The sequence below is a fragment of the Triticum urartu genome, chromosome 4 (assembly GCF_003073215.2).
Source record: "Triticum urartu cultivar G1812 chromosome 4, Tu2.1, whole genome shotgun sequence".
In the NCBI taxonomy this organism is placed as follows: Eukaryota; Viridiplantae; Streptophyta; class Magnoliopsida; order Poales; family Poaceae; genus Triticum; species Triticum urartu.
In genome coordinates, this window is record NC_053025.1 from 104,193,511 (window position 1) to 104,206,860 (window position 13,350).

Consider the following 13,350-nt stretch of genomic DNA (forward strand, 5'->3'; position numbering starts at 1 on the left):
GTTGTTGCAAGTTTTACGTGGCTGCTACGGGCTTCTAGCAAGAACTGTTCTTAACTACGCAAAAACCACAACGGCGATTATCAAGTTTGCTTTTTTAACCTTCTTCAAGGACCGGCCATAGTCAAATTCGAGTCAACTAATAGGAGAAACAGACACCCACTAGCTACCTTTATGCAAAACAAGTTGCATGTCAGTCGGTGAAACCGGTCTCATGTGCGTGGACATGTAAGGTTGGTCCGGGCTGCTTCATCCCACAATACCACCGAATCAAAATAAGACGTTGGTGGTAAGTAGTATGACTATCACTGCCCACAACTCTTTGTGTTCTACTCGTGCATATCATCTATGCATAGACCTGGCTCATGATGCCACTGTTGGGAAATGTTGCATGGAAAAACAAAAAAAAAATCTACGCACACGCAAGATCTATCAAAGAGATGCATAGCAATGAGAGGGGAGAGTGTGTCTACGTACCTCATAGACCGTAAGCGGAAGCGTTTGACAATGCAGTTGATGTAGTTGAACTTCTTCGCGTTCCAACCGAACGTATGGCAAAAACCACACCAGTGTTTCATCAAGTTTGCTGTTTTAACCTTCTTCAAGGACCGGCCGTAGTCAAATTCGATTCAAGTAAAGTAGGAGAAACAGACACCCGCCCGCCACCTTTACGCAAAACTAGTTGCATGTCTGTCGGTGGAACCGGTCTCATGTGCGTGGACATGTAAGGTTGGTCCGGGCCGCTTCATCCCACAATATCGCCGAATCAAAATAAGACGTTGGTGGTAAGCATTATGACTATCACCTCCCACAACTCTTTGTGTTCTACTCATGCATATCATCTATGCATAGACCTGGCTCGGATGCACTGTTGGGAAACATTGTATGGAAAACAAAAAAAATTCTACGCACATGCAAGATCTATCCATGGAGATGCATAGCAATGAGGGGGAGAGTGTGTCTACATACCATCGTAGACCGTAAGCGGAAGCGTTTAGTAACGTGGTTGATGTAGTCGAACTTCTTCGTGATCCAACCGATCGAGTACCGAACGTATGACACCTCTGCGTTCAGCACACGTTCAGCTCGGTGATGTCCTCGCCTTCTTGATCCAGCAAGATGACGAAGTAGTGGATGAGTTCTGGCAGCACGACAGCGTGGTAATGGTGATGGTGAAGCTATCTCCACAGGTCTTCACCTAAGCACTACGAAATATGACCGATGGGCGAAACTGTGGAGAGGGGTGCCGCACACGGCTAAGAGATTGTCGTGGTTATGTGTGGCGCCCCCTCCTACATATATATGGGTGGGGGGAGAGGAGAGAAGCCAGGAGGCGCCCCAAGTAGGGCCGAATCCTACTTGGGCTCCTGCCCTGGCTGCGCCCCCCCTTTACCATATATGTTGGAGGGGGAAAGGAAAGGGGGAGAGGGAAGGAAGGGGGAGGCTGAATCCCCCTCCTTCCTTTTCCCCATATGACGGCTGCCATAGGGGGGGGGTGCGCCAACCCCTTGTGGGCTGGTGTGCTCCCCTCTAATGGCCCAATAGGCCCATCTTCCTCCCGGGGCTTCCTGGAACCCGTTCCGGTGATCCGATGACCACCCGATACCTCCCGAAACTCTTTCAGTGTCCGAATAGTATCGTGCTATATATCAATCTTTACCTTCGGACCATTCCAGAGATCCTCATCATGTGTGTGATCTCATCCGAGACTCCGAACAACATTCGGTCACCAAATCATATAACTCATATAACATTATATCATCAACGAACACTAAGCGTGCGGACTCTACGGGTTCGAGAACTATGTAGACATGACCGAGACACCCCTCCGGTTAATAAACAACAGCGGAACCTGGATGCCCATATTGGCTCCTACATATTCTACGAAGATCTTTATCTGTCAAACCTTATGACAACATACGTAATTCCCTTTGTCCATCGGCATGTTACTTGTCCGAAATTCGATCATCGGTATCTTCATACCTAGTTCAATCTTGTTACCGGCAAGTCTCTTTACTCGTTCCGTAATACATTATCTTACAACTAACTCCTTAGTCACTTTGCTTGCAAGGCTTCTTATGATGTGTATTACCAAGAGGGCCCAGAGATACCTCTCCGATACTCGGAGTGACAAATCCTAATCTCGATCTATGCCAACTCAACAAACACCTTCAGATATACCTATAGAGTATCTTTATGATCACCCAGTTACGTTGTGACGTTTGATAGAACACAAGGTATTCCTTCGATACCCGGGAGTTGCATAATCTCATAGTCGAAGGAATATGTATTTGTCATCAAGAAAGCAATAGCAATAAACCGAACGATCATATGCTAAGCTAATAGATAGGTCTTGTCCACCACATCATTCTACTAATGATGTAATCCTGTTATCAAATGACAACACATGTCTATGGTTAGGAAATCTTAACCATCTTTGATCAATGAGCTAGTCTAGTAGAGGCTTACTAGGGACACGATATTTGTTTATGTACTCAAACATGTATTTAAGTTTCCGATTAATACAATTCTAGCATGAATAATAAACCTTTATCATGAAAAAGGAAATATAAAATAACAACTTTATTATTGCCTCTAGCGCATATTTCCTTCAGTTTATGGATGACAGTCTACTCTTTTTCAAGGGGACCATTGATCAAGCCTTAGTCATTAAAATTATCCTGTCAGCTTATGAGGAGGGTACTGGTCAGCTTCTGAACCCTGATAAATGCTCGATTAAGTTCGGCAAAAAGTGTAGTATGGAAAATCAGGTGGCCACGATGGTTATTTTAAAAAAATTCTGCATAACGTTTCGAGGATAAGCACATTAGGTTACCTGTGCCGAAGGGTAGAATGAAGGTGGGTAAATTCCAGTCTACCAAAGATAAGGCTTTAAAAAGATCATCGGACTGGATTGAAAAGTATGCCTCTAGCGGTATAAAGGAAAATCAAATTAATGCAGTGTTGCAAGCGCTCCCAGTGTATGCCATGGGAATCTTTAAATTTCCAGCATCACTATGTGATGAGCTTACTCAGATTATTAGGATTTTTTGGTGGGGAGATGAAGAAGACAGAAGGAAAACCCTTTGGTTAGCTTGGGATATGCTAACTAAACCAAAAAGGGAGGGAGGCATGGGTTTCTGAGATCTCAGGTTATTTAATAAAGCACTCTTGGCTAAGCAGGCGTGGCGATTATTGGTGTACCCGGACTCTCTTTGTGCTATGGTTTTGAAGGCAAAGTATTATCCCAACGGTCACATCTTGGATACGGTATTCTCGCAGTCCACGTCGGTGAATTAGCAAGGTATTATGCATGGCCCGGACTTGCTAAAAGAAGGGGTCATCTAGAGAGTGTTCGATGATAAAAATGTTAATATCTGAAGAGATAACTGGCTTCCTAGGAATTTGGGCCTAAAAGTTATTGGGAAAAAACCAAACTAGACTGAAATGGGTTTCAGAATTATTTTTCAGCGGAACAAGACGTTGGGATGAAAATTTGATTAGGCACTTGTTCTATCACCATGATGCCGAGGAGATCCTAAGCTTACGTATTCAGTCTATTGAAGAGGGTGATCTAATTGCTTGGCACTTTGAGAAAGATGGCATGTTTTCCATTAAAAGTGCATACAAACTGGCCTTAAGTCTAAAAGATGGCAAGGGCGAGAATGGAATGTCTAGCCGTGCCATTAATGAGGAAAGGAGGTTGTGGGATGTTATTTAGAAGGCCAAAGTTCCGCAATAAATAAGAATTTTTTGCATGGTGTGTTGCGTTAAACAATTTGGCGGTACAGATAAATAGAGTATGTCATCATCAAAGGATGTCAGGGATGTGTTCTATCTATGGTGTTGAGGATGAAAGTATTTTTCATGCCCTTGTGACGTGCCTGAAAGCGTGCGCTTTCCGTTTCGCCATGAGAGAAGTGTGGAATATTTCAGGTGAGGAGTTTTATGGATTTATGGGGCCTGACTGGTTCCTCATTCTGCTGGACCAACTGGGGTCACCGGTACGTGAGCAAGTGTTATTCATATTCTGAAGAGCCTGACATCTAAGGAACGATTTGATTTTTGGAGAGGGGAAAGAATCTTTGTCTACATCTGCTATTTATGTGGAAAATTATTGGAAAACCTTATCGGTGGCTAACACTTGTGTACAGTTGGATTTCAATAAGGGCAAAAGGGGTGGTGGATAATTGGATATGCGTTGCCCCGCCTTCGAATAGTCGTGCTCTTTGAAAGCCAAAATAAATGTAGATGCTAGCTTTGTGGAGAGCATGAGATCTGTCAGTATTGGGGTTGTCGCCAAGAATCATCTAGGGGAGTCTTATTTTCTTCGTGGGATTTCATCCGTTTGTGTAATTGTGCGGATGAAGCGGAACTTCGGACGTGTCTCGCCGGATTATACATTGGTATTACACTTCACAATTCAATTATTTTGAAAACCGACTATTCTTTTATTGCTTCTTTTCTGGCAAAGAAATCCATTAATAGGTCTCCTCTGATGGATCTGAAAAAGGAGACGCAGAGTGTCTTTAAGTTCATCAAGGATATCAAAATCATGAAAATTGATAGACAGGCCAATAAGATGGCGCATGAGATTGCGAAATTTAGTTTTGATAGCAAATTCAATGGTGCTTACTGTAATAGTGTTTCGTCCTGCGTGGCAAACCTTGTAATACTCGATTGTAAGAATTGCTAGTTAATTAATATATGGGTGGTTTTTTTTAAAAGAATTCAGAAACCTTTGCTCCAAATGATGCGAATCTAACATCGCAATCTAGCTGTCTCTGTTCGTGGTGATGGCAAGTACGTTGGCCCCAAAGGGACCCAGCATGTCAGTGACACCAACCGCCACAATTATATCGTTATACAAGTTATCAACCATTAAGCCAACCTGTCCAGGCATCAGACCGGATGACACGCGGGTCCCTCAACTAAAACCGTCACACTCCCCGCTCCCACTGACATACTAGGTCCACATGCCAGCCACGCGCGCGCCGCAGACAAGCTCCGTCCGGGCCGCACGCAGCGACGCGGGTTCAACTCGGGCACGCCTCCAAAACAGGAAGGAGACAAAAATAAAAAATAAAACGCCGCCGAGTTCTTCTCCGGCGACGGCGGCGGCGGCGGGAAAACCCTAGGGTTGGGAGCCCCTGCGTGATCCCATCGTACGCCGATCCCCCGCCATCGGCCCCCCCCCCCCCCCCCCCGCGCCCCGCGGCGGGCAGAGATGCGGAAGGCGATGGGGAGCGTGGACGATCTGATCGAGGAGGCCAAGGTGCGCACCGTGGCCTGGGCTCTCGGCATCTTCGCCATCTCCTACTTCCTCACACGTAAGCTACGCTCCGCCCGCCTTCCCCATATGCTACCTTCGATTTTCGCAAAGTACGCGGCAATTGACGAGCGCCACCTCGATGCGGGATTGGATTGCTCTGGCTGGAATTGGATCGTCATGTCGTTTCATGCTTTTCCGAGCTACGCACCGGAGATTATTGCTACACGAGGATGTATTCGGGAGAGAATTTGGGTGGCTGCTGCTGTTGGATGCATGTGTCGGAATTGTGAGGGAATTCGGCGAATAATGCGTCTGAAATCTAGACAATTTTGCTACCCTGATAACTAGAGCTCGTGTGTAGATTTGCTACGCGATGCATCTGACAGCTAGGAGTTTTGACCGCTATTACGTGGGGGCTTTTAAGCTGCTAGTTTCTGCTTGCCCTTGATTTGGTTACTGCTTTTAGCGGTAGAGTTGAGATCATTAGCAAGGAAATTTGCCCGGATATATCAAAACTCTTAAAAATAATCTTAAATTTGTGCGATACTGTATTTTCACAAGTCGTTTGATGAATCTCTAAATGCACTAGAATGGAAGTAGCGGTTGGTGTACGAATGATGCCTTCTTTGCTGATCTTCTAATTTTACAGTGTTTGTTTTGGATCAGTAGATGAGGCCAATCAAACCTACATACAACAATCTGTTCATGATGAATGAGGCAAGATAGGCTTCTAGCATTTCCTATGAGTAGACTATGTGTGAATTATGTGCAACATATTTTCCCAGTCTATTTTATGACAAGCAAGAGATCTCTAGCATAAATTGTTTATGGTTTGTTCTCGCATTTTCATGCAACTATTGATTTCTACATCGTTTGTAGCTCCCATCTTGCGCATATACGGGCTTGCTAACATTTATCATCTTCTTTCTTTGAAATAGATACAAGTAAATCAATGTGGACAAATGTCCCCATGTCGATTCTTATACTTGCATTTCTCCGTTACGTCTCCTTCAAAGTGGAGTTCCGTTGGAGAAGTCAGCCTGTATCTAAGCAGACATATTTGTCTCAAGCGTCAAAACGACAGTTGTCTGCTAACGATCATCGGATTTCAACTGTGCCACCAGTTTCAAGATGGAGAAGGAAAGTTGATTCGCCTGCTGTTGAGGCTGCTTTTGAAAGTTTCATTGATAATGTTCTCCGGGACTTTGTCATGGACTTGTGGTATTCTGATATTACTCCTGATAGAGAGGCCCCAGAACTGATACGTGGCTTAATACTCCATGCCCTTGGTGAAGTATCAGGCAGGGCAAAGGAGATGAACCTAGTTGACTTGCTAACAAGGTGAGTGAATAATGGATCTACTATCTGGGGTGTACTCATTTAGTAATAATTATCTCCATTGAGAATGAAAGTGTTCTCATTTTTCTCTATTGCAGGGATATGTCTGATTTGATTGGAAAACATGTGGATATGTTCCGAAAAAACCAGTCTGAAATTGGTGTTGATGTCATGGGAACGTTGTCTTCCGAGGAAAGAGATGAGCGACTGAAACAACACCTAATAGTTTCACAGGAACTTCACCCTGCATTGTTATCTTCGGAGCACGAATACAAGGTGAGTGCTAATACTTTTAGCTTCATTGTAGTCCATTTATCCAACAAATAATATTTAAAGTGGGTTATAGGTTCTTCAAGAACTAGTTGGGGGCATTATGGCCCTAGTGTTGAGACCACAAGATGCACAGAGTCCATTGGTTCGCTGCTTCTCCAGGGAACTTCTGACTTGCTTAGTCTTGCAGCCAGTGATGAACTTCGCAAGTCCTATGTAAGCTCTTAATTCTTCACTCTGTTTTCGTTTTTTTATTGAGCTCTACTACATGCTTCTGTTCATGAGGTCATGACATGTTCAGAAGAAAATCAATGCATTTTGTTTCTCAAGTTCTTCCTGGTTATTTTCACCACCGTCTTAATATTCAGTTATTCACAAAGTGCCGCATGCAATCAGTACTTCAGTATGTCTAATAAGCTGTTGTTTCAAATTGTTAGGATTGATTGGTTAACTAGATGTAACCTTGTTTTTTTCTCTAACCTGCACTAAACCAATTCCTAATTTATCTTCTTTCTTTTCCTAGTTATGTGAACGAGCTAATTATCTACTTTCTAAACAACAAAGACACAAACATTGGAGGCAGCGTAAACAAGACTAGTACTGTAGTCACAGTAACAAATGATCATTCATCTTATAAAGGAGGTTCGCAGGGTCATCAAATGGAATTACAAAAGTTGTCTGCAGAATCAAGTGGCTCAGTACTAGCAAGTAGCTCCGGGCTGACTTCCCTTGAGGGCGATAAGTCAAAAGTGTTAGTGGATGACCATGGGAAGACCGTCCAGCCTCGTCAGGCAGATTGGGCACTGGTATTAGATGCAGCTACTAAAAGGCGGTCTCAGGTTCTTGCTCCGGAGAATCTTGAGAACATGTGGGCTATTGGGAGAAACTACCAAAAGAATATGGTGAAAGTGGAACGTCCATCAAAAAAAGGAAAAGGTGCAGGAGGGATAGATAGCGTTCGAAATGCAGTAGTGGCCGGAAAAGAGTTATCCCCTAACTTCAACGAGAGAGTTACATCGGTTGATGACAAATACATGGTTAATTTGATGCAAGGTTCAAATAGGAATGCTCAGTCCACTTTTGTCACAGGCAGTCACCCACTTGTTTCGCAAAATACAGATGAAGTAAAGTCAGAGCACCCTGAAGCTGTCAAGAACACAAAAGCTCAGCTAAAGCGGTCTAATAGTAGTCCTGATATGGAGAAAAGACATTTGGCCAAAAGTAATCAAACCGCGCTATCCAGTGAAAGCTTAAATTCAAGGACCATTCAAGAGGACAAAGGTTCTGTTCCTTCCTCACATGGTGAGGTACTAATGTATGCTCCAAAGATAAGGTGTCGGGTAAGTTTTGCTGATCCCATCACAGCCACTCTTTTCAATATCCTTTTTTCTTCAGAAATTGAGAATTATATGATTGGTTGGTACTACTGAATAAATGAATTTAAACCATATAATACTATTGTGTAATTAGCACTCACCAATGACTAAACTATTTCTGTATTGAAGGCTGCTATAATAGTTATAATAGTAAGCACAATCTGTTTTGAGATAGTTTCAGACATTGATAACAATCACATGCTAATCGCTGTTTTTTGTTTTGAAAGCCCCTGGTAATTTTCTACTCCCTCTGTCTCACATTTTGAGACAGAGGGAGTAGCTATTACTAATAGAATAGTTATGGGTGTGAGGTTGGTGTTTTACTTCATATGTGTTGTATTTTGCATCATTACCTAAGTAACCATTGTTATGTCAGTTGCTTTCTTTTTCTATTTAACATTTATAAAGAATAGCATGTGGTTTTGTGTGGTTCTGTTACTTCTTAGCATTAGCTGTCCAATGAGAATTGGCTACAGGATTTAAAATTTTAAATCGGGTGGGGGGTGTTTACTTGAAATACCACCAACTGACGGAATTTCTGAACAAAAATTGGATCTAATTTTTGTGAGATAAAAAGTTAACGAACCTAGGTGATGACACATAAACAACCGTAACCCGATGGTCGGCGTGCTTCAGCCCATTCCATGAGGTCAGGGGTTTGATACCCCACCTCCCGCTTACAGTTTTTTGCTGATGTAGTGAAAAAGTAAGGAAAGAAAAAACAAATGGCAATGTGAGGACTTGAACACATGACCAGAAGAAAAGTGCAGCTCTCCCACACCATTATACCGTGCCTTGGTTTGTGAACTGAGTTGAAGACAGTAGCAACTTGAATTCAAATTAATCCGGAATTTTCAATCTGGTAAGAGTGATTGCAGGGAGGGGTGGGTAAATATGGATCATCCGGTCACCAGAACCTTGGAATGAACACATATACAGCTCACTGTTTGGTCTGGTAGTTTTGTACGATAACTACTTTGCATGTTGCTTTAAATAGTATGTTGTGTTTTTACATGATTACGACATGCCTAGCTGTTGTATCCTACCTTTCTGTTATTGTCTAGCTATTTATGTGAAGTCATATTCTTTTGATAGCCGTATTTTACTCAAGTTGTGGTTTTTTATTTTTCTTTGCAGGTAGTGGGTGCATATTTTGAGAAACTTGGTTCAAAATCTTTTGCAGTTTATTCTATTGCTGTGACTGGTGCAGATAACAAGGCCTGGTTTGTGAAAAGAAGGCATGCGTTTCTGAACAGCTTTGAAATAGCTCAGTATCACTACTTATAATATATGCTGCTGACTTTCAACTTCTGTTTGTAGATACCGGAATTTTGAGCGTCTTCATAGACAACTAAAGGAAATACCAAATTACTCACTGCACTTGCCTCCAAAGAGTTTCCTTTCGTCTAGTATTGATGATTACCTTGTGCACCAACGATGCATTCTACTGGACAGATATCTTCAAGTATGCTTTTGTCCTCTAGCATTCATCCAACTTTTTACTTCAAATTTGGTTACAATAATCTGTTCTGTCCAATAGGATCTCTTGTCGATCGCTAATATTGCAGAGCAGCATGAAGTTTGGGATTTTCTTAGTGAGTCCTCAAAGGTGTGTATGAAGCCAACAAAAATTCTTTGTGCCTTCTCCTTAGCAGGAGAAAGATGAACACATATTGTGTTACTTTCCTGTGATTCTATATGCTTCATTTCTTGTTTCCATTTTGTAGAATTACTCAGCTGGAAAGTCCACCTCTGTTATCAAAACCTTGGCTGGTATGTACCTCTTCTCATTCTATATTTTTTTTCACAATTATGAACTCGTGTATTTAATATTTTCTCACTCAAGATATTTATCTATTTATTTTGCATCACTAGTTAACGTTGATGATGCCATGGATGACATCGTTCGACATGTTAAAGGAGTTTCAGATGGTCTAAAACGCGCAGTCGGCACATCGTCCCCTAGCGCGCCGTATTCACACTTGACAGATAATAGGATGTCTCTATCTTGGAACCAGGAAGAGACAGATAATCAGAATCTGCAGAATAGAAATTTGGGAAGTTCACATAGTCTCTCTGATGGTGATAGTAACTGTGAAGACCGCCCCTCATCTGTAAATAGTGCATGCCACTCGGACAATGAATTGAGCAATGGAGGGTACATTTCAAGTGATATTAAGCACAATGAAGCAACTGGTTGTGATGCACAAGTAAACCAACAAATAGAAAAACCTGCAAGGGCAATTTCGGATTCTACAAACATGTCATCTGTAAAACCATTTGAGGATCCATCAGGAATTCCTCCCGAGGTATGTATTTCCACTATGTAGCTATATTTAAGTCAAATTGCAGGGAATTTCTGTTCTAAAAGCTTTTCCATTTTGCCCTAAAACTTCTCTTTTCATTTGGCAGTGGGTGCCAACAAATGTCAGTGTGCCTCTATTGAATCTTGTAGACAAAGTGTTCCAACTAAAGCGACGGGGTTGGATAAGGTTTGCTATTTCTTTTTCATAAACTTTTTCTAGTGCCTCTATATAATTTGCCTGCTAGTTTTCTACTGTTGTTATGTAGCCATGAGTGAAGTAAATGTAGTACTGTAGACACCATGAGGATCGCGATAGGAGCTGCTTGGGCCGATTGCTAGATATCATTGATACTTGTCACTTGGCAGTATACTGGATGATGATAATTAACATCATTATGGAATCTGAGAGGGAAGTTTGTGCAGATATGCCATTGTTTATTCAGGGATTGTTTGATATTTCTGTGCAAGTCAGATATATTTTCACCATCCATGATTGGGTTCACAATACTTCTACAATCCAATTGTTTCTAGCTTTCAATTGCAGAACATTATGTTTGACTTGTTACTTATGTTATCTGCAGAAAACAAGTTTTCTGGATATCAAAACAAATCTTGCAGTTAGTCATGGAAGATGCGATTGATGATTGGATTTTAAGACAGATCAATTGGCTCCGACGAGATGAGGTCATTATACAAGGAATCCGTTGGATTCAAGATGTAAGGAGGCACTGTATATTTTTGTCTGAACTGAAGTGTTCTAATACCCTTTCCGCTGCCAGACTAAAATTTGCTGTATTATCTGCATGAAACCATGTTAAAAAGTTGTTCCAACTAGAAAAAAAGTTCCATACGATCCAAATTGTTACTTGGTACTCCCTCCTTTCCATAATTTTAGGCGTATTAGTTTCAGCACGAAAATTACCGCAGGTTTACTTGAGCGATCCAATCTCATACTAAGAAGGCGCTGTGAGCTGACCTCACGAGAGACCCAGCCAGCGATATGTTTTCCTTTCCAGAAAAATAGCGATAGTTAGTTATGGCTGTAAGTGAATGGGAGAAGAAGGCACGTGCACCTTAGATTATGGGATTGCATGCAAAACTAATATGCCCAAGATTTTGGGTAGGGAGTACTTGGTACCAAATCACTTTGTTGCTAAACGATGGCATAACATAAATACCAAGGTAATTAGCAAATTATTCTTATATGCTAGGGTCCAATATAAAATGTTACTACTGTCATATGGACCATATTGTGTCCCAATGTAGGTGCATGCCAGAACTAAGAGCGCTTTAGATAGTTGTACCTAATGGACAACTACTCTGGTCTTCCATTTGTGTAATTAACAAATTTACCATCCTACAGACCCTCTGGCCTAATGGTGTATTCTTCACCAAGTTGGATGGATATCAAGGAAATGCAGGTAGCAGTCAATTTGACAAGCACCCATCGGGGAGTGCCGATGAGACTATTGGCAACAGAAAGAGCAACACGAGCTCTTTTGAGCTTCAACTGGAGGCATCTAGAAATGCCAGTGAAGTTAAGAAACTTCTTTTAGGTGAGTCTATTGACATATTTTATCTCATTGCTTTTGTAATTTTTCTATTTCTGAATCTACGCTGCAAACATTGGGCGGTGTTTGCGTGCAAATTCAGATATGTGATAGAAGCAACAAATACGCAAAATTCTGGTCAGTACATGTGGTCCAACTAACCTAATTCTCGATGTCCTGTCCAGGTGGGACTCCATCTACATTAGTCAGCATAATTGGGTACAAGCAGTACCAGCGCAGTGCAAGGGACATCTACTACTTCTTGCAGGTAAGTAAAAAACAAAACCTAGCATCAAAACAGCGATATGGTGCGATGTCATTCTGATTTCCATGATTCTCATGCTGTGCTGCAGTCCACCGTGTGCGTGAAGCAGCTCACTTACGCGATGATAGAACAGGTGCTCGTGACACTTTTCCCAGAGCTTCATAAGCTCATAGAAGGCATCCATGAGAAGGGTCGCAAGGAACAAGCCTCGTTCATTTACCAACTTTGACTGAAATGGTGAGAGGCCATCTTGATACACCTTTTAAATTCTAAGCCCGCGTCGGTGACGACGCAGCATGAGGCTCCCTGGGCCGCAGTTTTGCCCGAATGGATTTTGACAGCAGAGCTGGATCCAGGGATTGGTTGGTGCCACCCACTTAAATATGTACAGCTGTATATCAGGAGGTATGTAAATTAGGCACCCTGATGCAATCTAGAGCGAGGAGTTTGAGTTCAGAGTTGTACTACTAGGAATAGTATTGTACCACACATCATTCATTGATTTTTTTTTTCCATTTTGCCTAGGCCAAAATTATTCGCTTAGACCGAGGCTTGTAAGTTGTGCAGAGATTCAATTGTATAGCTGTACCATTTTGCCGCATGTTGTGTTCTTCTGAGGAAATCAGATCATTCTCTGGAGATGAGCATCCAGATCCAATGGAGCATCGTGAGCTTTGCCTTGGGTGTATCTCTGTGACTGAAAATGTTCGGCCAGTTTGGAACGCATGAGTTTTACTGGTGTGTAGCTCTTTGGCTGCCCCAGGAAATGGAGATCTGTTGCCGTGTTCCGGACGTGTCTGGTATGTATGTGCAGTTGAGTGATGACTTGGGTTGGAAAATTGACGTGAAAACTGTACTACTAGTACCTATCGTCACTGATAGAAGCCTTACGCTTTGGACAGATCGAAGCTTTCATCCGACGGACATGGACATGCACCGTTGTCTTTTGCCTTGCTAAATTCCATGCACTTTCTTTC

At 42.2% G+C, this 13,350-nt stretch overlaps 1 protein-coding gene across 1 annotated transcript; it reads left to right on the plus strand.

Annotated features, from left to right (window-relative positions):
- Positions 1-5,012: 5,012 nt before the first annotated feature.
- On the plus strand, positions 5,013-13,028 carry LOC125550891. Its single transcript, XM_048714004.1, has 15 exons — positions 5,013-5,327; positions 6,208-6,610; positions 6,706-6,883; positions 6,954-7,093; positions 7,401-8,217; positions 9,391-9,491; positions 9,574-9,718; positions 9,794-9,862; positions 9,981-10,026; positions 10,129-10,562; positions 10,666-10,745; positions 11,140-11,275; positions 11,922-12,114; positions 12,294-12,376; positions 12,462-13,028. The coding sequence occupies exons 1-15, from the start codon at positions 5,225-5,227 to the stop codon at positions 12,600-12,602; spliced, it is 3,069 nt and encodes a 1,022-aa protein (XP_048569961.1). The 5' UTR covers positions 5,013-5,224; the 3' UTR covers positions 12,603-13,028.
- The last annotated feature ends 322 nt before the right edge of the window (positions 13,029-13,350 follow it).